A 23310-nucleotide genomic window follows, 5' to 3' on the forward strand; every position below is an offset into this window, starting at 1 on the left:
TGGCTTCTCATTCTCCCCTCCTGAATCTCAGTGCTGTCGAAAATCCCAAGAGTCACTATTACAAGTGGTCATCCCTCTGTGCCATTGCTTCTTCCTCGCAGCCTCAGTTTGGTGTTCTCTTGGCTGACGTGTGGTTTCCCTTCCCTCTACACTCTGTGGGACTGCTCAAGAATAGCAGGCTCCCCCACAGCACTGGTTAAATGAATACCGGAAGAACATTGTTAGGGAATAAAAATGTATTCATTTTGCATTCTCTTTGAATCAACTTTTGAAACAGCTGATAAGATATGAAATAACTGAAAGGCAGCTGGAAGAGAATAGTCGTGAGAATTTTAGGAAACCTAATCATATCTTAGGTACTGTAGTACTAGGAAATTATTTGTTTAAAGAGGCATTAGTGAAGTGTGTCCATTTAAACTTGAGAGTCAGGCTACTCCATCCAAAAAATGTACTGCTCTTACATTTTCCCACTTCATGTTACCCACCTAAGCAGCTATACTGTCAGGGGTGGTCATTTAGCTTCCGATGCTGAGAAGTGACACAGTCATTTTGTTGGCCAGATCTACGCAGGATGCAAAATTAAGGTCTCTAATAAGATCTGAAGACTACTTTTGTTTGGCCTTCAGATCTTAATCATCAGGCAAACCATTTTTTTTTTTAGGTTTCTTTTCTAAATATCCTACCTTCCTATTGATGCTTATCTTTTTTTCTATTTTTTTTTTGTTTGTTTGTTTTACAATGTCAGAGACTGAACCCAGGACCTTGCAACTACTAGGCAAGTGCTCTCCTAGCCTGCGGTGTTCCTAGACCTTTGCATTTTTTAATAATTTTATTGGTGTGTCATAACTGTACATCAGAGTGAGGTTCGGAGTCGTAGAAACAGACATGCGCACAGGACTAGGTGCGCTTTTCTTCAGTCCGGCCGCACTGCCCAGCCTCCCTGTACATAATCGTGGGTTGGCAGTGACTCCTTCACACATGGGCGGAGTGTCATTTAAACTTTCTTTCATCAGTTCTTCCTTTTCTGTTCCCCTGCCCCCTCCTCTGTTCTATTGCTCAGCCTCCTCAGTTACCCAGAGTCCCATTGGTTTTCCATTTTCTCTCTGGTTTCTACATATGAGAGAAAAGAGTCAACCCGTGACTTTGGGAGACTGGCTGATGTCACTTAACATAATATTCTCTAGTTCCATTCACTTTTCTGCAAATAACATAATTTTTTAATTATTTTTTTGGTGGTACTGGGGTTCCTGGAAGCCCTTCTACCTCTGGGCTACACTCCCAGACCTATTTTATATTTTTGAAACAGGGTCTCTTATGCCAGCGCGGCTGGCTTCGAACCTGCACGATCCTCCTGTCTCCGCCTCCCAAGCGCTGGGATTACAAGCGTGCGCCACCACGCCCCGCTCAAATAACATAATTTTGTTGTTCTTTATGGCAGAATAAAATTCCATTGTGTATGTGTACCACACTTTTGTAATCTTTTCATTTATTGACAGATACCTAGGTTGGTTCTATAATGCGGTTATTGTGAATTGTGCTGTGATAAACATGGTTATGCATATATCACTATAGTATTCTTTTTTTTTTTTTTTGGTACTTAGAATTGAACCTAGGGGCACTCTACCTCTGAGCTACATCCCTAGCTTCTCCCCCTGTTTTTTTTTTTATTTTTTTAATCAGGGTCTCACTGAGTTGCTGAGGCTGGTCTTGAACTTATGATCCTCTTGTCTTCGCCTCTCAAGAATGAGGATTACAGGCATGTGCCACCATTCCTGGCTTATCACTATAGTATTCTGACTTTGATTCTTTTGGAAAGATACTGAGGAGTGGTATAATTGGGTTATATGGTTGTATCATTCCTAGTATTTTGAAGAACTGCCATACCAATCTCCATATTGGTTGTACCAATCTGCAGTCCCACCAAAATATATATGAGTTTCTATTTATCCACATCCTCTCCAGCACTTATATTGTTTTTGTTCTTATTTTGAGACAGAGTCTCACTAAATTGCTGAGGCTGGCCTCATTCTTGTAATCCTCCCACCTCAGCCACCTAAGAAGCTGGGGTAACAGGTGTGCATCACTGCATCTGGCCTTATCTGTTACCTTTCAGTTACTCAGTGTATAAAATAAATACCAGGAAAGAGCTCTCAATTCTTTATTTTTAACAATTTTTAAATATAAAATAGAGGTTTTGAAAGTTAATTCTGTAAAACCTTTCTTAGACCCAAATTATGACACCATATATTTTTATTTTCATTTAAATGTTTGCGATTTTAAAAGTTAGGCTGAAGAAGAATCTGAAAAGCAATTTAAAATTCAGCTGCTTGGCTTCTCCTCCTAGAGCATGAATGTCCCCAAGTCACCCATTAGCGGAATTCTCATTCCCCTAGCACTTGGGAAGTGATCAGCATTCCCAGATGCAGGATATTTTCATCATTAGAAAACAAGTGCTCCTCAGACTCTGAAGGCCTTCTTTGTGAGAACAGACAGATGATAAGAGTGCCACTTGAGTGTTAGAAGAAGTTTCTTCTTAATTTATAAAATGGTGTTTTTCTTCATGGATCCATAAATCAATAAACTTAAAATAACTTCTTTTTCTAGCGCTGTAACAGTGTAGAAGGCATTGAGGTAGATCCCATGCACCGGATGAGCTTATACTCCAGTGAGATGGACAGACAGGTGTAACCAGAGTGGGATACAAATGGCCAAAGTGGGGAGCGAACATATTTCAGTGGTGATATCGGTGAGAGAGGAGAGACGTGAACACTGACCGGGGGACATAAAGAGGCCTGAAAAGGTGTGACCCATGTTGGGTGTGGATCTCAGTAGGAGAACCGGGCTTGGAACTATAATGTGAGGCACTGGTAGGAGGTGAGACCAGATGTGGAAAAGAATCTGAGGCAGAGAATAGAAAGCAAAGGAGGACAACCAAAAGGGAAGACGATGTGGATTCCTTGAAGGTGGTGACAGGCACTGGTGTGGAGCTCCATGATGCTGGATGGGGACTGAGAGACTGTTGTGGTTGAATGGCGGGGTCAGAAGCCAGTTTTCTTTGGTCTGTAATAGAATGGGAGGTAAAGATGTGCAGACCTCCACGGCTGAGGAGTCTTCCAAGAATTCTGGCAGTAAGGGAAAAAAGAAATAAAATATCTTAAGAAACATGGAAAACATTTCTCCCTCTTTTTTAGGATAAAGAATACTTGAACATATTAGTTTACTGGAAAAACGCCATTGCATCTGGTTTACTTGTTTCAAAAAGGAAGATATATTAATATATTACTTTTATAGTAAAAAATTAAATAGCCAAGAAAAAAGAGAAAGTAAACAAGCAACAAGCAAAATAGTACAGAAGTTGAGTTGGGGAGAGTTGTGTGCATGTGGCGATGAGGGATACTATAAAAAAATTAATTTAAAATCAGGATTCAAGTAAAAACTTGCATCTTAAACTAGAAGCCGGGTGTGGTGGTAATCCCAGAAGCTGGGTGTGGCTTGTAATCCCAGGAGGGTCACGCAGTTTCGAAGCCAGCCTCAGCTACTTAGTGAGGCTCTCAGCAACTTAGTGAGACCCTGTTTCCAAATAAAGTATAAAATAGGTCTGGAAATATAGCCTGGAGGTAGAAAAGCCCCTGGCTTCCACCCACAGTACCACACACACAAAAAAAATGAACTAGAAACATCTCTAGTATGAGGACAGAGAAGAATGTGAAGAAAGAAGATATGCAAAAATATTCAGAAAGAGAGAGAGGGAGAAGGAGGGGAGAGAGAGAGAAAACTGAAGGAATTTCATGCGTATAGTGTCCAGTGATATCTACATTATTATTTGGCAGTGAGGATGGGCTTGAGAGTTTGAGGGGAAACCTAAGAGGCTTGGAATTCATTTTGCGTGGGATGGGGTCAGGAGGCACTTGGAAGTGACTAAAATGTCTCAGTGAAGCCAGCGAGCCTCATTATGACTTGCCTGGGAGGTTGTCAGCATCTCGGGGAAGGACAGCAAACTTTGGTTAAAAATTCAAATGGTCTTTTGAAAGACAGGATGAAGGTGCCTTGAATTCTGGGTCCTAGAAATAACCAACTTGAAGGGGCCAACTTGTGAGCTTGGGTTAGTTAAGTGAAACGCGATGGAAGAGGAGAAAGGTCGGTAGTAATGATGTGACCTTGTAGACCAGCACGAGGGGAAAATATAGAAAATGAAGGGGAAGCCTAAGTTTCTACCACTGAAAGGAGAATAAAATAGTATGGCAAGAGTGATGGGAGGAATAATGAGATGATGTCTGTAAAAAACACTTGCAGCGATGTCTGGGACAAATGAAACACTAAAATAGTTATTTATGACTATGACTTTACTAGTTAGAGTGCAGAAGGGACGGAAGAATGGGAAGTTCAGAATTTGATGATACCTAGCAAAGTCAGATACTGAAGTTTTGAAAATGAATGTGCAGGTGTATTGAAGTAGAACTGTCAGAGTGGGGCTTTAGAAAAAGTAATAATATTGCTCAGGAAAAGGCCTAAGTGGCGTACTAAATATTCCTGAAGAAGTTGGACATTTGCTGAAGGTAAAATAAATGATGATAACTAATCTTCATAATTTAACGAACTTTTGCTTCTTAAAAAAATTGGAAGCCGGGCATGGTGGCACACGCTTGTAATCCCAGCATTTGGGAGGCTGAGACAGGAGGATCGTGGTTTGCGGCCAGCCTCAGCTGCTTAGTGAGGCCCTTTGCAAGTAAGTGAAACCCTGTTTCAAAATAAAGAATAAAAAATAAGGCTAGGGGTGTAACTCGGAGGTAGAATGCTCCTGGGTTCCATCTCCAGTACCGCAGGGGGGAAAAAAAAATTGTAGGATAGATATTATCTTTCCCCTTTTTAGAAACAGTAGATGTAGATGAAGGCTAGTCAGTAGCAGAATTGTCTTTTGAACGGGGTGGTTTTTACCTAAAGCCCATGCCTGGTTCACTACCCCACACTACAAATGGCAGTGGTAAGAAGCATTCTACTTCTGAGCTACATTTCCAGCCCTATTTTATTTTTCTTAATTTTGAAACAGGGTCTTAATAAATTGCTGAGGCTAATCCCAAGCCTGTGATCCTTTCTCAGCCTCTCAAGTACTGGGATTATAGGTGTTTGTCACCACACCCAGCTAGTTAATTCTTTATAGCAATGATTTTAGGTAAGAATGGGACTATGTTTCCCTATCATTTTTGTTTTTGAGACTTGTAGAAGTGAGCCACAGCCACAAACAGGAGTGAATAGAAACCTTCAGGTGTGCTGGATTAAAAAGGCGGCCAAGAATGATTCCTGCGATTCCTAGTGAAGCCAGGGCAGTAGGTGGTCACTGAGGACCTTTGGTACAGTTAATTGTGGAATATCCTTGCAAAATCTTGGCCTTGGTTTCTTCAGTGGAGGAGTTTATAATGTAAAGAGAATAAGTTGGCCTAATTTAGGCATCAAGACTGTCTGGAAAACCTAGCAAGAGGTTTTGGAAAATAGATGAGAGCAGGAAAGACAGAGGGGGCAGGCCGCGAGCTGTGATTTCAACAGAGGAAACAGAGGGAGGGATGCGTGTGGTTTGGCTGATGGAAAAACAGAGGCTATTTCCTGGCACAGCTCAGAGCCAGAAGAGAGTGAGTTCATGGGCAGCCAAAACACAAATAGTAGCTGGGATGGAGGTGAAGGAGTGAGACAGTGGACCGGTCTGCAAGTGCCCTTCAGAGTTTGCATTTGATGTGGGAGTTTTAGAAAATAGAGTAACACAGTGAAATGAAACCATAAAAAGTTGTTTTGGAAGCAGAGTGCACAACAATTTGGAATAAATGGTGATCAGTCAGTGGGAAAAACAGAGAGTCTGGTAGTTATAGTGTGAGGAATTTAATGAATAAAAGTTGTGGAGAAATCAAAGAGTTGGTAATGAGACTATTTCTAAATGAAAGATACTACTCATTTAGAAATAAGTATTGTTACAACCAAGTGTAGAAATTAGCTGAATCTTCTCTGTTTAGTCATTTAGATTTGCATTTCCTCATGGGTCCTCTGCCACCTTTGTACTATGCAGACTGTTGTCTCATGCCTCAATTTAACTTTTTTTTTTTTTTTTTTAGTACCGGATGCAACCCAGAGGCATTCTACCTCTAAGCTACACCTCCAGCCCTATTTTTTATTCTTCATTTTGAAACAGGGTCTCACTAAGTAGCTGAGGCTGGCTGTGAACCTGTGATCCTTCTGTCTCATTCACCCAAGTACTGGGATTACAAGTGTGCCCGGCCTCATGCTTCAACTTTTTAAAGGGCTTTTAAAGTAAAACAAACAAATAAATAAAACAAAATATATAGTTTTCAATTACGAGAGTTTGTATACCAACTTTAAAGAGCCTATTAATCACCAGAAACCCAAATTATGATTTAAAAAAAGAAAGGCGGCTGACCTAGAAACAAGGGGAAAACAAAAAATACAGTGATTTATGATATTTTGTAGCCTGGTATATTTAACGATGTTCATGGTAAGCAGCTTAAAAGAATTTTAAGACTCTGAAAGAGTTTCTAAAGTGGAATATATGTTTAAATCACTCAAGAGACTAAATTATAGAATCTGAAATGATATTAATACTGAGAAAAGTTGGCTAATAAACTGAAATTATAAATTTACCACTGAATTAACAAGTAAGTCAAAATCATAAGCTTGTTTTATTTATATAAAATAATGGTTATTTGAATAAGACACGTGTGTGTGTGTGTGTGTGTGTGTGTGTGTGTCTGTGTGTACTGGGGACCAAACTCAGGGCCTTGTGCATGCTAGGTACGTGTTCTGCCATTGAAACATATCCACAGCCTCAGACTTGCATATGTTTTGAAGATATTGTTCATTGACTCATATATTCATGAACCAATATTGGAATACCTAATGTGTACCAGGTCCCAAGTTAGGAGCTTGGGATAATTTGGCATATTTACAATTTCTATAAGTTGATTTTCAAAGGGAGATTAATGATAATTTTTTCTTATAATGGGGGAGAGAGACATTTCAGATAAATGAAATTCATACATAATACCTAAACTTCAGTTTTGTCGGCCTATAGGCAGTAATAAATTGGCTAGTCTGTCCTGCTTTTCTATGTTGGTTTTATTGTCACACCTCCAGAAGGAAGGGGAGGAGCTGCATGGGAACGAGTCAGTTCCTGAACAATTATGAATTATCTGATACTAATAGTTGTTGCTCTGAGTGTGAATCATTCTCATCTTTTTTGATAAGTAGGTCATCTTACCTGTTAAGTGATTGCTTTTGATTCCTACCAATTTTAAGGACTGTGATAGGCATTGCAGATGTGTCATTTTATCTGACTTACTTGATCTATGCAAAAATTACTTTTCCAATCTGAAGCCCTCAGAAGACTGAGGACTGGCACACTAGGTCTTATGCAAAGATGGAAATCTGTTTGGAAGACTCATAAATTGAAATTGATGCCATGTGTTAGAACAGTACTAATTAGTCATCTTTTGAGTGTGTGTGTGTGTGTGTGTGTGTGTTTTCAAACTGGCAATGTTTGAAACACTAATAGCAAGAAGTATGAAACCTGGTAAATATCTAGATTCAGGTTCAGCTCCTTTTAATCTTTCTTAGAAAATGCTACAGGCATCATTTGTGTGAATGTGGAAAGATGGCCAAGGAAGGAAGCAACCAGCTTAGCCTGCTCCCTGGTGATGGGTGTCCCTGTGAGGTTAGGCAAGGTTTTCATACTAATTCCTAGACATTGTGTCCACCAATGTCAGATCTCCTTGGAAAAAGTTAGTGTCTGAGTCATTTACTTGTAGCTACTCACTACTCTCTGCTCTTCGGTGGGTAAGAATGAATGTTTGGCAAAACCTATTTCCAAAGCCTATGTCATGAATGAGAATAACACATCTGTACATCTGTATCCAGTGTTTTCATACAGCTGTATGCCAGACATCATAGAGTCTAAGACTCACCTTTTCTTCATTTCAATATCTTTAAAATTGGGATGCATCTTGTAATTTACAACATCTTACAATTAATGTCATTTTACTTTTTTTAGTGTTAGCATCTCAGCAGTGTTAGGCAATGTACAATCAGTGGCGTCTTAGATGTTATGACACGCAGTTTATATCCGAATATTTGTAGGATGTGATTACAGAGAGATAAGTAGGACACTTCTCTTTACCCAAAATGTAAAGCAAGGAGATTTATTTTGATAGTAACAATTGAATTCAAGAGAAGCCATTTTGTCATGTAATCTCATTTCCTTAATAAGTCGCATATAAATGCAAAATGCAGCATTGGTTACAATTTATCTTATGATCCCAAGTGATCCGAAGATTAGGGTGCAGATTCACTATTTAATGCAGTTTTCAAAACATATTCTTTATATTTTTTTATGATTTGATCTTTACATTTCTTTTTTACATTCAGCTCTTTTTAACTCAAGCATTCATGGTTTTGAAAATAAGGTGAAAAATTATTTCTGTCACTTGTTTGTGTATAAGAAAAGTAGCTTATCTTGCCATTCATGTATTCAACAAAACTTGTCATATTTAGGACTGTAGGTTGGTAAATAATTAGAGATTTATAGACTACTTAAGTACTCTTAAAAGATTATTAAGGCTCTCACTTTTGTGGGAGTGTAAGGTACAGAGGAAAGCACTTCACAGTTTATAAAAAACAAATTCTAGTCTTGGAGCAGAATTCTGATATGGTTTCAGAGGAAAAGGCTATCTAAACAAACTTTCTTATAAATATGACTAAATATTGGTAGATAAAATAAATTTATTATTAGTCAAGGTGGTCAAGGAGAGATAGTAAGATTCATTCAATTACATAAATGTTTAGAGTGATTATTATGTGCCAGGTGGTGCAGAGTCTATTCCTGTACTGAATTTCTACATCTTCATGACCTGTGGCAAGTTGCCTAACCCACTTGTCCCAAGTTGTAGTGGGTAGGAGATACCTGCCCTGCCTCCTTTTCTGAAATTTTAATGAGATAGTACATTATGAAGCACCTTATAAATGGTAAGATTTTTGTACATTCACTCTGCCTGTATAATATGTAACACACACACACACACACACACACACACACACACACCCCACATACACACCGTCCAGAAATATCTTCAGAAGTTATCTACTTCGTCCTAGTGGCACTGTCTCTAGGTTAGAATAGTCATTCTAACCTAGAGCATTAGAATAGCATTTTAACCATAATCCTCTGGTTGAAACTCATACTTGTTTCTAAATCAAATAGTAGATTGGGAGGGGAAGGAAGGGTGGTTCTGGGGAGGATCAGTTTCACATGGTGCCAGCATCCTGGGAGTGTTCTTTACAGTTTGGAATTGGGAATTGCTGATGTCATGATCAGTCATATTGTCATGACAACACTAGAATTCCCTCATTTGCCTTCTCTTCGCCTGGGGAGGATCATTTTGCCACAGGTCTGTCATCAGTTTGTCCCGTGTGTTAAGTGTATTAGATAACCTGGAACCAGTCATTCTGAAGAACACTCAGGATGCGAGGATTTTATAAGCTCCTTAAGTATCCTATTTTAGGACTCAACAGTATAGATCCCGATGTTGGAAGGTTTGCCTTCATACATATTCAATGGACTAGAAACCTGTTTGTCATTCTGTGTGTTCTTGTTTGAACTTCCCAATTCAGTGGAGAATGAAAAGCTTTTCAGCATTCTCATTTGCATAGAGGATGCCATTAATTATTGTAGCATCCTCCTCTTCAGGTGAAGAGAACTAATTTAGTGGCGAACCTAGCAACTGAAGGGAACCTGTTCTGTTGTTGTTTTTTCCCCTTTTGTGTTTAGAGTGTTTTAAAACATAACTTGTGTTAGGGATCCAGCCCTGACATTTAGGAATGTCTGATAATAACCATTTGTCATTCCTGACTTACATGAGGATTTTGTTTGTCCCAGGTACAGTTTGCTCTGTACTGTCAAAATAGTCATTCATGTAGTTGGTTTTTAAAAATGATACTAGGGATTGAACCCAGGGGCATTCTACCTCTGAGATGTCCCTCCCAGTTCTGTTTTATTTTTATTTTAAATCAGAGTCTCACCAAGTTTTGAAGGGTCTCATTAAGTTTCTAAAGCTGGCCTCAAATGTGTGATCCTTCTGTCTCAGCTCCCAAGTACTAGGATTACATGTATGCACCACTATGCCTGGCTTGCAGTTGACCTTTACTCTCGGAAAGGGGTTAGTCACACTAGTTTGAAATTAATTTTGCTTTTCCTGGTGTAAAGAGTTTGGCCTTAGTTTTTCACAAATTCTGTTGGTTTCCTAAGTACGTTCTGTCTCTTCCTATGTCCTATAGCAAGAGGTGGATATGATTAGCAGTTTTCCTTGCACACCTTCTCGTCTTCACCTTTTTTCTTACCCTGTACCCAGTTTGCTGACATAGATAATTATGTTGCTTTGAGTTCTTTGGGTAAATTAATCTCAAAGATTACCTAGTTATAGCTTTCTTTCATAATTTGTAAGTTTTAGTATAAGTCATGGACATTTCCTTGAATTATCTTGAAGTCTTCTGGAAAGAAGCCCTTAATTTTTATTGCTTGTAGGTATGGAGAATGACTGACTCTAGATTTCCAGTCAGAGTACAGAGGATGGAAGCATCCATCCAAGGAATTCAGGAAAGTCACGATTCAGAATATATGAAAAATGAGCTTTTCTTTGTCCTGATTTCTCAAATAGTTGACCTCATTTTTTTTTTGTAGACTTTGATCTACAGGAAAAATTTCACTATAGTATAAACAAACATCAAAAAGTGAACTTTTAACTCATATTGCCTTTTGTCAGATTTTGTCTTTGTTTTGAAAAGAATAAGAAGCCACATATTAATTTTTATATAAAAATATAGGAAGAAAAATTTATCTCATAGAGAACTCTTGTGCTAAAAATTCAAGTGAGCTTTGAATTTTTATTAACTATTCTGTAAGGACAGAGGAATAACTGATTATGTACAGAAATTGTTGGTAATAATCTGTTTTGAAGTATGTTTCCCCTCAGAGAGGAGTGTCCTAGTGATGATTCGGGTTTTAGTTGACCTGTAAATATTTATGAAACTCACAATGAAGCTAATCTTTGGTATGATCTCCCATATTTTTTAAGGAAAAACATGTTCCAGTCTAGGATTCTGGAAGTACTTTTCACCTAAACACTATTCCAGCTTCTAGAAGACAGTTCTCTCTGCCTCTCTACCAACTTTCTCCCACCACCTATCCTAGCACATGAATCCAGTTGCAAGAAATGGGATTTAGGTGCTAGGTTGGAGCCAGAATATATATCGTTTTATTCAGCATATATTCTTTTTTTTTTTCTTTTGGTATTAGGGATGGGACCCAGCTCTATATTTATTTTGTATTTATTTACTTATTTATTTTTGTGGTATTAGGGATGGAACCCAGGAGCATTCTACTGCCGACTTACACTCCAACCCTGTTTTTTATTTTAATTTTGAAACAAGGTCTCACTGAGTTGCAAAGGGCCTCACTAAGGAGCTGAGGGTGTCTGGAAAACACAGTCTTCCTGCCTGAGCCTATGCTGGGATTACAAGTGTGTGCCACCACACCTGGCCTTTATTTATTTATTTTTTTTTCCTAAGCAGGGTTTCTAGGTCTCTGAGTGTGTCTCTAAGTTTCTGAGGCTGGTCTCAAACCTGTGGTCCTCCTTTCTCAGCTTCCTAAGTACTGGGATTACAGGCATGAACCTCTGTTTCTGACTCTGTTCAGCACATACTCTTAATACTGGAAAGTTTGCCTTCATGGTCAACTGAATAGAAATTCAATGTACTGCTGATCTCTAATGTACAATGGGGTCACATCAAAATAAACTCAGTATAACTTAATAACACAGTAAGTATAAATGCAAGTAATACACCTAACATAGTGAACACCATAGGTTAGCACCAGGCCATAGTAGGGTATCAGGTGCTTCCCAGTGTATTCTCGCAGCTGGCTGAGAGCTGGGACTCCCTGCCTCTGCCAAGAGTCTTGAGAGAGTATTATAAGGAAGTTTGAATTTCCTCTATAGTTAACAACAATAATAATCATCATCAGTATTACTGGAGGCAGGGCAGGGGACTTTGGAATCAGAGGGACCTAAGTTCAAACCCCAGCTCTACTTTGTATTGGATTGGTGACCTTGGACAACTTATATGGTTTCTGGTAACACTCATCAGAATACAGTTGTTTATATTGTCCTGCATACTCTCCAGAATTATAGGTTAGTTTTACTTTCTTATGATGGTTTCATTTTTATATATGCATGTGATTTTTTAATGTAGCTAGAGCCTTTAAGTCTATAATGAGAATTTCAGTTTTTTCTAAAAAAGCAAAATAGTAAATAATAGAAAATACTGCTACTCTTTTAGAAATAGGTTGCTTTTTCAATTGTTTTATGCCAGAGGAAAGAAAAGAAATTTAAAGAATTTGTTGACTCCATATTTTTCTTTTCTTTCTTTCCTTCCTTCTTTCTTCTTCTTTTTTCTTTCCTTCATGGTACTGGTACTGGAGATTAAATCCAAGGACACTACCACTGATCTATACCTTTAGTCATGTATGTATGTATGTATGTATGTATGTATATATGTATTTATTTTTGGTACTGGGGATTGGATCCAGGGGCATTCTATCTCAGAGCTACATCTTTAGCTTTATTTTATTTTATTTTATTTTATTTTTGTAGTACTGGGAATAGAACCCTGGGGCCTTCTACCTCCAAACTATACCCTCAGCCCCCTCAGCCCTATCTATTATTATTTTGAAACAAGGTCTCACTAATTTGCAGAAGGTGTCACTAAGGAGCTGAGTCTGTCTGAATCACAATCCTCCTGTCTCAGCCTCCCAAGTACTGGAATTACAGGTATGTGTCACCATGCCCAGCTTATTTATTTTGAAACAGAGTCTTGCTACATTGCACAAGGCCTCACTAAGTTTCTGAGGCTGGCTTCAAACCTGTGATTCTCCTGTCTCAGCCCGCAAGTACTGGGATTACAGGTGTGGGCCACCATGCCCATATTAATTTAATTTTGAAACAGTGTCTTGCCTAGTTGGTGAGGCTGGCTTCAAACTTGTGATAATCCTGTCTCAGCTTCCCAAGTACTGGGATTAAAGGCATGCATCGCCACTGTGTCTGGATCCCTATATATTTTTACCTTTTTTTTTTCTTCCCCTCCCCACTTCTTTCTTCTTCCTTCCCCCTCCCACTCCTTCCTTCCTCCTCCCACTCCTTCCTTCCTTCTTTCCTTCCTTCCTTTCTTCCCCTCCCCCCTTTCTGTGTGTGTGCTAGGAAATAGAAGTTTTGTAAGCTTTTATTTTTATTATATTTTTAAATAAATTTTTATTGGTGCATTGTAGTCATACATCTTAATGGGATTAAAAAAAAAAAAAACTTGTGGAGATATACATGCATACATCAGCCAGTCAGCCCTTACCCAATCCCTAACCCCTTCCCTCCCCCTCCCTCCTTCTCATGCTTGGTTTCCTGATCGACTTTGTTATGTTTAAATACATCATGTGCCTTAAAGAGATTCCCTCTCCCCCCTCCCATCCCTTCAGATAGGTCACCTTAATTGCTCCTCTATAGACTGTCCTTTTTTATCTAGAGTTCCTCCTGTTACCCATTTCTTTTTAGTTTTCACACATTGGGAAAAGCATCTGATTTCTTATTTTTTGTGACATTTCACTGTAAATGCCCTAATATTGTTCTCCCTTATGGCTGGGCAAAATTCCATTGTGTACACATCCCATAGTTTTGTAATGCACTCATCTTTTGAAGGACATCTTGGCTGGTTCTATAGTTTGGTAATGGTGAACTGTGCAGCTATGAGCATGGTTGCTCATGCATTAGTTTGGCATTTTGGTTTTCATTCTTTCTGGTAGATACCCAGAGGTGGTATTGCTGGATCACATGGTAACTTCATTTTCCTTCTTCTGGAAATTAAAAAGACTTCCAAAGAAGAAAGAAACTATAATTGATCAGACTTGGAGAAATAGAAGCTCTAATACATTGTTGGTGAGATTGCAAGTTGGTGCAACCACTTTTGTAAGCTGTTAAATAGAAACTCAAATGCGAATTTTTTTTACACTAACCAACACTGTGCGGCTATATTTTATACATTAAAGATTGTAACTTGACATCATGTTCAATGAAATTTTCCTCTTAATTCCTTTCTGTTTTTAAAGTGCCTGAAACGCTTTAGTAGTTATAGAAGGATAAAACCTGCTATGGGTCAGTTCTGTTTTGAGACAGGTGTTCTACTGTTGTCTCAGTGGACATCCTGTCTTTCAAAAAACATAGCTCCACCATGGTCCTTTGTTTTTGGTAGTTCACTCACAGGCTCTTCTCTTGTGTGTTAAGGTGCATTCAATGGAAATCCTCCAGGCTTTTAGCTTTTCCTCATCAACCTCTTTCAGGGAGCTTATCAATTAGCAATGATTTCAGCATGGATCACCACAAGTCTCTATCCTTCCTCATATTTCTATGTCTAGTTCTGTTTTTCTGGTCATCTGCATGGTGTTTCTTTCCAAGTGTCCAAGTACAACATTTACACAGCTGAGCGTCCCACACCCATGTTATATCCTGTATTGATCCCTTCTGTGGACCTGTGTAGCACTGTGTTATCTAGATCACTAGCCTGGGCTTACCATTTACTGCCTTCACCACTGGTGCATAGTGACTCCGGTACTGCATGGTTATAAGTTTTAACTCAAGAACTGGAGCATTATTTCTAAGGCTTTTTTGTTTTGTTTTGCTTTTTGAAATGCAGCATTGTAGAGTTTGAAGGAGCACAGGACAAAGTTAGTCTTTTTTTTAACGCTTACTAGGTCTAGATTTTAGCCCTCGTTTACTCCTATTTGTTAGCTCTATGGGTAGACCAGTCGGCCTTACTTAACTTTATTTTCTCATCTGCATGTTGAGCCTAATAAGCATTCCAACCTCACAGAGTTGTTGTGAGAGTAAAGTGAGAAGTGAAAAAACTTGAAAATGAAAAAGTCTCTCTTTAGAACTGCGTCTCGGGGACAAATGCCATCTCGTTTCAGGTTCCCGAGCTTCAGTTGCACAAGGTCTTTTCAGTTGCAGAAGGCATCATTACCTATATGTCTCATCTCCCCTGCTGGATTGCAGGCTTCTGCATGTCCCAGTTGCTCCATCCGTATCATCCTTGTCTGTATACTCCTCTTGCCGTACAGTGTGATCTCTGATACTACTCACAGTCTTCTCATTCACAAAGAAATGGCCCTGCTCCAAAACGTAATTTCTTTAAAGGAAACTGAACAACAATAAATGGAAAAAACCCACAAAACTTTAGTTCACCTATCCTGACACAGATACTTTGCCAGACTATTAAAAAAAACTTTTAAAGCTAAATGTGTAGTATACAGAGCCTTAGAAAGCATATTCACTCAGCCATTCGACAGTTATTAAAAATGCGCTCCTCTTACCTAAATTCTCTCTTTCCTTGCTGTAGATTCCCATTATATCCTTTCTCTGTCCTTTGATGATCAGCCAGACTTACTAAGCAACAGATATTTACATACCACACCCACCTAAATCTACAAACCAGCACTAAAAAGCTGGAAAAACAATAATAACAGCTGCTGTTAATGGAATTTGGCACTTTTTGGTGTATTGTACTTTAGGCAACCTTGCAAAGATAATCGTGGCCCCAGAGAGGTCAACTAACTTGTCTCAAACCACGTGGCCAATAAAAAGGAAGCTGAAACACAGGGGCAGATCTCTTTGGCTCTGTTTTGATCTTGTTCCTTGGATTGCAAAGTTCTGGTTCTTTTAAGCTGTCTGAAGGGGGTGTGGCTTAAGCACACACAGAGCATTTGAAGCTTGGTTGCCTATGAGAAGATCCAGGACAGCCCCGGGGGCTGCAGCTCCATCCCTCAGCTCACAGCCAAGTGCTCACAGGCTCCTGGAGTTGGCTCTACCCTCTGCTTGCTGCCAGTCAGCTTCCTGTTTACTCATAGTTTCTGCTTCCTCATAACCTTGGCTTGCTTATGGTTTTGGCTTGTTGTGGCCTCAACTCTCCCCCTCTGCAACCTTGCAGTTTCTGCCCCTTTACTAACTGGTTTAGCTTTGGGCATTTTTTTTTTTTTTTTAATCAAAGTCCCAAGGGGGAGAATGGAATTGACCCTGCTCATTTTTTTTTTTTTTTTTCAATCTCAGCCTGGTCATAGGTCACTGACCAGTCTGGGGATTGGTTGCTCCTGGGTCAAATTCCCACAGTTTCACCTACCAGCTGATGATGTAAGACTGTCCCACCAGCCAAGTCTAGGTTTCCCTTCAGAGAGGATATGTTGCAGTCTTCCTGGGCCGTTGCCTTACTTTCTCTGTTCTAAAATATACTTGATGCAAAGGTCAGTAAACTTTCCCAGATGAACCTTGCCAAGATCCATCCCTATAATGGCTTCTACAACTAAGCACTTTTAAAATATGTCATTGATTGTATATGTTAAACACACATGGTTTTGTATTTCCATTTCCCTTAAGTAGGATTCTTTGAGTTTGGACAACTTCATTACAGTATATACTTTTTGAGTGTGGATGACCAATTATTTTCTCTCTTTATTATGCTTTACTTAACAATGTAGACTTACTCAAGTGTGGAATTTTTGAACCTCAGTAGACATCAGTTTTTTTCACCATTATATAACATTCTATATGCTGTTGTTTTATATATTCTTTTTAGTTTTAGAGTCCTTTTAGTGTTCTTTTAGCATTCCTAGTATATCTGATACTTAGTATGAGAATTCTTTTAGTATCCTAATTTAGTTGTTATCACTTAAATATTTTTCTTATGCCTCTAAAACCACTGTAGGGTGTCCAATAAGGAGTAGCATTCTGGAATAGCACCCCAAGTACCTTGATCCTAGAATCAAGCCATCTATGCTGTTCTTCTGTGGTTTAGACTTTGGTTTCCTAAGAGCCCAGTCATGACAGCTCAGATTGTGCATGGACTTTCCCATAGTTGACTAGTTTGAATGGCAGATGTCTTGAGCAGTAAGTTCTCAGGAAAAAGCACCTTCATCTTGAATAATTCTACCCACTACCTTCTATTCTATACCTGTGTTTGAGAACTACAATAAGGGCCCTAGCCAGAGGAGAGAGCAAAAGGGCCGTCAAAACAATTGTAACTACATGAAGTGGCAAAAAAATGATTCTGGCACATGTATTAGCACACAGCTGAATACTGCATGCTGTTTGATAATTAATCACTTTATGAGACACACACTGCTGTGAATTTTAGCCAGCAAGTTATTACTTGCTCATTGTATGTTCTATGTCCCAAATAAGTTCCTTTGCTGTTTTGTTTTGGGGGAGCATAAGGGATTGAACCCAGGAGCATTCTACCTCTGACCTACATCCCCATTTTTTATTTCTTATTTGGAAACAGGGTCTCACTAAGTTGTGGAGGCTAGCTTAGAGCCTGCGATCCTCCTTTCGGAGCCTCTCAAGTACTGAGATTACAAGTGCAGGCACCACTCCCGGCTTGCTTTATTTTTAGGTGAAAAGAATAAGGGATTATATATGTATTTTGTGCATAATAGGTGAGGTTTGCTAATTCTTGTGACTTGATGGAGAAAGTTGAGAGCATTTGGGAATATAGAAACAGTCCACTAAGTCACCAGCAGGATATCTGGAGCAAAGATTTCTCAATTTCTCTCTGCCAGAAGATCCCACAGAATAGAAACTTGATGTCCATAGAGGGCACTTTGTTTTGCTTTCTTTGAGACAGAAGTTGAGGCCTTTTATTTCGTGTGTGTGTGTGTGTGTGTGTGTGTGTGTGTGTGTGTGTGTTACTGGGGGTGGATCCCAGAGACTTTCTACCTCCGGGCTATGCTCCCAGATGTATTTTATATTTAATTTGGAAACAGGGTCTCACTAAGTCGCTGAGAGCTTCAGTAAGTAGCTGAGGCTGGCTTCAAACCTGCACACGATCCTCCTGTCTCAGCCTCCCAAGTGCAGGGATTACAAGGTTGCACCACCACGCCCGGTTTCCTTTTACTTCTTAAGACAAATTAGGGTTTTCATTAGGCTGGCAGATGGGCCTTTCTGGGAAGGTGCTAAGAGTTTTCATGCCAAAGAAGAGTTCTATGATATTTACCACGGTGATAATACTCTGTAATACCAGGAGCAGGCAAACTTGAAGATGGCCAGCCTTTGCAGCAGCCTTTCCAGAGGTCGCCTCGCCCTGCCTTAGCAGTGTTGTGGAGACCTTCAGCCTACCACAGGTTTGGTGTTTGGAACATCTTGGAAAAGGTGATCCAGAGAAGACACAGCTGGAGGAGCAGCTTTAGATCTTCCAACAGAAAAACAAAGGAAATCGCCTAAGAGAGCACATGTGTGGAGCATCTAATAATTAACATAAGGTATAACACCATCCCACTTTTCATAAAGGAGGAGAGGTTTACAAACGGATGGCCTAGAATGATTTTTAAGCGTGTTTTTGACATTGCCCTCTTTAAGGGGAAGCTTGTCAACTCTGACAGAGGAATGAAATGCAAAACTTTACTGTGCGTTTTTGGGCGAGGGGCTGGAGAGTAAAGATGTTTCCTTTGCTAAAATGTCAGCGCCTTCTTGGGGGAGCGAAGATGGGCAGAGATTTGATGGAAGGCCGATTTGTCCATCTAAGTTGGAGTAATAGCCCGCACCTTTGGTGTGTGTGTGTGTGTGTGTGTGTGTGTGTGTGTGTGTGTGTGTGTGTGTGTAGGTGGGCGGACAGCATGGAAAATGAAAGAAAAGAGAAAAAACAAAACCTAGGTCCAGCTTGCTTCTTACACAGGTGCCAGAGCGATCCCTGAAGCTATGCCCTTAAAAGGGGCTGGGAGCCCGGGTGCCAGGCGGCGGCCCGAGCTCCGGCAGGCCGAGGGGAGCGCGGGCCGGGCGGGGGGCGGCGATTCCGAGGAATGCGCGGCATGCGGCGGCGGGCGGGGCGGGGCGGGGCGGCGGGCGGGGCTCGGCGCTCCCCGCCCCCGGCCGGCGCGGGCTCCGGCGGCGGTGGAGGCCGAGGTGGGGACGCGGCGGCGCTGCTCCTCCGCTGCGGCCGCGAGAGCCTGCGGCGCCGCCCGAGCTGCTGCGCTCCGGCCCATGGCCCGCGGGGCGGCGGCCCCCCGAGCTGCGCGCTAGGCGACCGAGCGGCCCCGGAGCCCATGATCTTCCCGGGAGGCGGCGGCGCCCCCGGGGGCGGCGGCTGCAGGACGCCCCTCCGCAGGCAGGTGAGCCCGGAGGGAGGGGCGGCGGGCGGGCGGCCGGGCCGCGCCCGCCCCGCAACAAGTTTGGGTTTCCCTCGAAACCTTTGTGTGTAGCGGAGTAGGAGAAGTAGTCGTCAGGTTGGTTTGCCATCTTCACGAGGAGCCTCAAAGAAACCTGTCTGATTCGTAGGAAACCCGGAAGGCGTGTGTGTGTGTGTGTGTGTGTGTGTGTGTGTGTGTGTGTGCGCGCGCGCCCCCCCCTCTGAGAGAGGGAGAGAGAGAAAGAGGGGGAGAGAGAAACAGGAACTTCTGTCACTTTCTCAAGGTTTTCAGTTTTCAAAAGCACAGGGAAATCCTGTGACAACCTAGTTGCAGAGATACTGGGATAAGCCTGAGTCATACACACGCCTTTTCCCTATTTTAATACCGTTTCATACATTTTTTAACAGATTGAACTCCAAAGGCACTTCAGTGGTTAGATCAAAATCCCCTGCCGGGAAAAGGCGTGGGGCTGGGAGCTTAGAGTTTGGCCTTTTGTGTTTTTTAAAGAAAGGTTATTGAAGCCATGTTGTGGTAAAATCTCACAGAGCCTTTCAGCGGCGCAGAAATAAAACCTAGCTTTAAAATATGTAAAAAATGTGCAGGTCTGTTTACAAAAAGGTTAAACTGATCTAGAGGTTAGTGACAAAATGCTTGTTAGAAAAACAAACAGGATTTGCCCATATTTTTCTTCCACAATAAATCTTGGGTCCACATCCTTAGACACCGAGACAAATCAATTAACTTATTAGCCCAGTAGTGATACCAGCGAACTGTATCCTGCCTTGAAGACCATGGTTCTATTAAGATCAGGACTGATGACAGTGATCGCTTGTGGCTCTGGTAGAGGCGTTTATAGGATTATGTTTAGCTCTTGTTGGTCTTAAAGTCCTTTTTCTTTTTTAAAAGTATGTGCTAGCGTAAGTATTTTGGGAGTATCAAAGATGTCTGTTTTTTAGTCTTTGGTTCTTTTACATATTCACTTTCCCCTAAAAAGGTAGTAAATACACTCTGGTCTGTGTGCCTTTCCTATCAAGTCAGTGGAACTTTTACCTGGGTTAAGAATCCCCTTCTTTTAATTAAAAAATAAAGTCTATGTTAGTGATTTGGCTGAAGTATATGTCCAGATTGTCAGGATTCATAAACAGGCATCTCAACTCACTTCATGTGGTTCTCTAAAAACAAGTGCCCTCAGATGCAGTGTGCATACATTTCAAAAGTGAAGCTGTGCACAATGAATATCCTCCCGGCCCCTCTTCCTCCCACCCACCCCACTCTACCTGAAAAGATGGCTAATTATGTTAGGGCCTTGTGTATTCATTTATTTGTTGTCAAAACCCAGCGGGGTGTTAGCTCTGAAATGGGAAAAGGCTTGGAGGGCGAGGCCTTTTGCCATGAGGGGCTGGAGGTTTTGTGTGTGCAGGGGGGATGGCCTGCTGGCCTGCTGGCTGGAACACACAGATAAGATGCTCTCTTTTCACAGAGCTCTTCTTAGATTCAAAGACTAAAAGGGCTGACTGAATCAGAAAAACAAACAGACTTTCTTTTTTCTATAGGCAGAGAAAGAAATGAATGTGTAGGCATTATACAGACACAAGACCTGGGGTACCAGTGGTATTTGAGTCAAAGGTTTCTTTTGTTAGTATTTAGCCATTCACTGGAAGAGCACACTTCCAGCTCGGGGACCTGGCATGCCTTGAGTGACTTCTTGATCTCATCCTGGCTTAGCTTAAGCCGGAAGTATAAGTCATGCTTTTTTTTTTGGGGGGGGGGTTGTGATGTTAAACTTGCGCCTTTCAGTTCATATTAGTCTGTTTTGATGAAGAAATGGACATTTTTAGGTTTAGAAGGCAGTTTGATTTTAATCTAGAAATACTTAATGAGCTGATTTTGGATAATTTGCTTGAGGGGAGAATTGACTATAAGGAGTGCTTAAAAATCACCTTCAAAAAATGGATCAGAATCATTTTTATTATATATACCTAACAGTAGTAGCTAACAGTCATTCAGAACCTTATTTCCTGCTGGTTGCTGTTCCAAGTGCTTTCTGTGGATTAACTGATTCCATCATCTGGACAGTCTTATGAGGCAGGTAATATTACTGTTTCCATTTTACATTTACCACAAAGACATGGATTAAATAACTTGCCCTGAGTGTATACAGGCCAAAATACAGGGCCAAGATTTGAACCCTGGCCATCATGCCCTTAAAACCACCACACTACAACTGCCTGTTCACAGGCACATCTCAGTAGAAACTCCTGTTGAGGAGTCCAGGTTAGGGATTCCTCCCACTTTGCAGGGGTGGGGGGTAGAGGGTCTTTGTGAGAAGGAAGACCTAGTGAATCTGGAAGGTGAGTTCATTGTGTTGTAAACAGCGCTGATGTAAAAATACTGCCTTATCACATAATAGTAAAATCGTTCTTAAACCTTTTTACAGTTTACATATACAAGAGTCAGCCAGTTTCATCAAAGCAGAGGTGGTTGGTACTCATCCTCCTCTTGTCCACCCTGTGGTGTAGCCAGGGCATCCAGTAAACAGGATTTTCCTGCATCTCAGGCCTTTGAGCACAGTAGACATGTACCTGCCCTTGTCAAAGTGAGCTGCTTTTGAGTAGAGTGGTAACCCAGCAGTCCGAATCCAGATATGGTGTGTGGGTTCAAGTCTCAGCCGAGAAGTGTGTACATCTTACTGTTGACTGTGACTTGGAGATATATTTGTTACGTAGATCCAGCCTGATGGTATAAAAACAGAGTACCTCCAAACCAAAACAAAAATCATTTATCAGGACTTTCGTAATTGCAAAAATATTTTAGTCTGATTTGAAAGAAAAAATGTGTTTTATATTTAAGAGCTTTTATATATAGAAAAATGGATATCTCCCTTGTGTTCTCTTTTGATTTTTTATTATTAGTGTTTGTCTTCCTGTTTCCTTATTTCCACTTTGGTATTTCTTTTGTGAGATGTGGTACCGTATCTTATGATTTTTTTTGCAAAATTTTTGGCTTGTAGCAAAGCCTTTTTTGCTAAGTTGTATGTTGTCCCAGTGGTTTGCAGTGCTGTTTTGCAGGTAGGGGAGTGAACGTTAAAGTGCATGTGTTTCTTTTTCTTTACAAAAGGCCTTCTCCTACTTGTTCTAAGTAAGTGTTGCTAACGTTTGGTGAGTGAAGTACTTATCTCTTCAGTTTAAGTAGATTTACATAGTTTGCCACTTTCTTGGGGATTAACTGGGTGTAGCTGCACGTGAGGAATTCTGCAGTGATTCAGTGTTTGGCCTGTTGAGAGGATGACACACAAAGCTGTTGATTAATCCTCGCCAAGCAGTTTCTGTTCACAGCAATTTGTGTTGAATAGATTGGGTTTTGTTAGAGTTCAAAGATTAAAGTTGTGTATGGGAAATAGGTAAATGAATATTGTCCAAGCCTGTCCCCAATTTTTTTTTTTTTTTTTTACATGAAGGTGAACATATTTAAGCCACAAAGCTTGGAGACTTAGGAGAAAGTCATTGAAAATTAACTGATATGCATAAGCCAGATCTGGTATTATTTTCATATTATATACCATCTCTGTGTTTGTGATTCAGTAGTACTTCAGAGTTAAAGTGACCGGCTAGATTTTAAATATCTATCCATAGCCTTTTGAAAAGTATAGAATCCTTCATCAGTGACTACACATTTTTTCTGTTAGGCACGCCTTTTGGCATCTCACTACATTTTCCATAGTTCACTTCAGGTTGCAAACACATTTCTAGTCTTTTTTTTCTCTTTTCTTTTAGAGACTATTGTCAAGTATGTTCACCATATATTAGTAATTATTTTGTTTTTGAGCATTTTCTTGGCAGTGCGGGAGAATATGAATTCACCACATTTCTGTAAATATATTTCTAAAGTACTCAGCCAGTAAATAAAAGATGTGTGTGTGTGTGTGTGTGTGTGTGTGTGTGTGTGTGTGTGTGTAGTCCCCTCTCACCCTCAGTGATGTTTAAACCTTGCAACATTGGTATAAAGTAGAGAAGGGCCTGGAGATTAAATGGGCAGTGAAATTAAATGGCCTC

General features: G+C 40.5%; 1 protein-coding gene across 4 annotated transcripts in view; it reads left to right on the forward strand.

Annotated features, from left to right (window-relative positions):
• Positions 1-23310, forward strand: part of RBMS1 (RNA binding motif single stranded interacting protein 1) — a gene marked incomplete at both ends in the record, with an annotated part of 222006 nt that overhangs the window by 71294 nt on the left and 127402 nt on the right. For 2 of the 4 annotated variants that reach the window (XM_080689067.1, XM_080689070.1), the window contains one exon: positions 19175-19240. The exons of the other annotated variants lie outside the window; for them this stretch is intronic. In XM_080689067.1, coding sequence (XP_080545193.1) covers positions 19175-19240 — 66 coding nt within the window. Of the gene's footprint in view, positions 1-19174; positions 19241-23310 lie in introns of those variants that run through there. 4 annotated transcript variants of the gene reach the window in all.

This window comes from Muscardinus avellanarius (assembly GCF_963383645.1).
Source record: "Muscardinus avellanarius genome assembly, chromosome: 2".
In the NCBI taxonomy this organism is placed as follows: Eukaryota; Metazoa; Chordata; class Mammalia; order Rodentia; family Gliridae; genus Muscardinus; species Muscardinus avellanarius.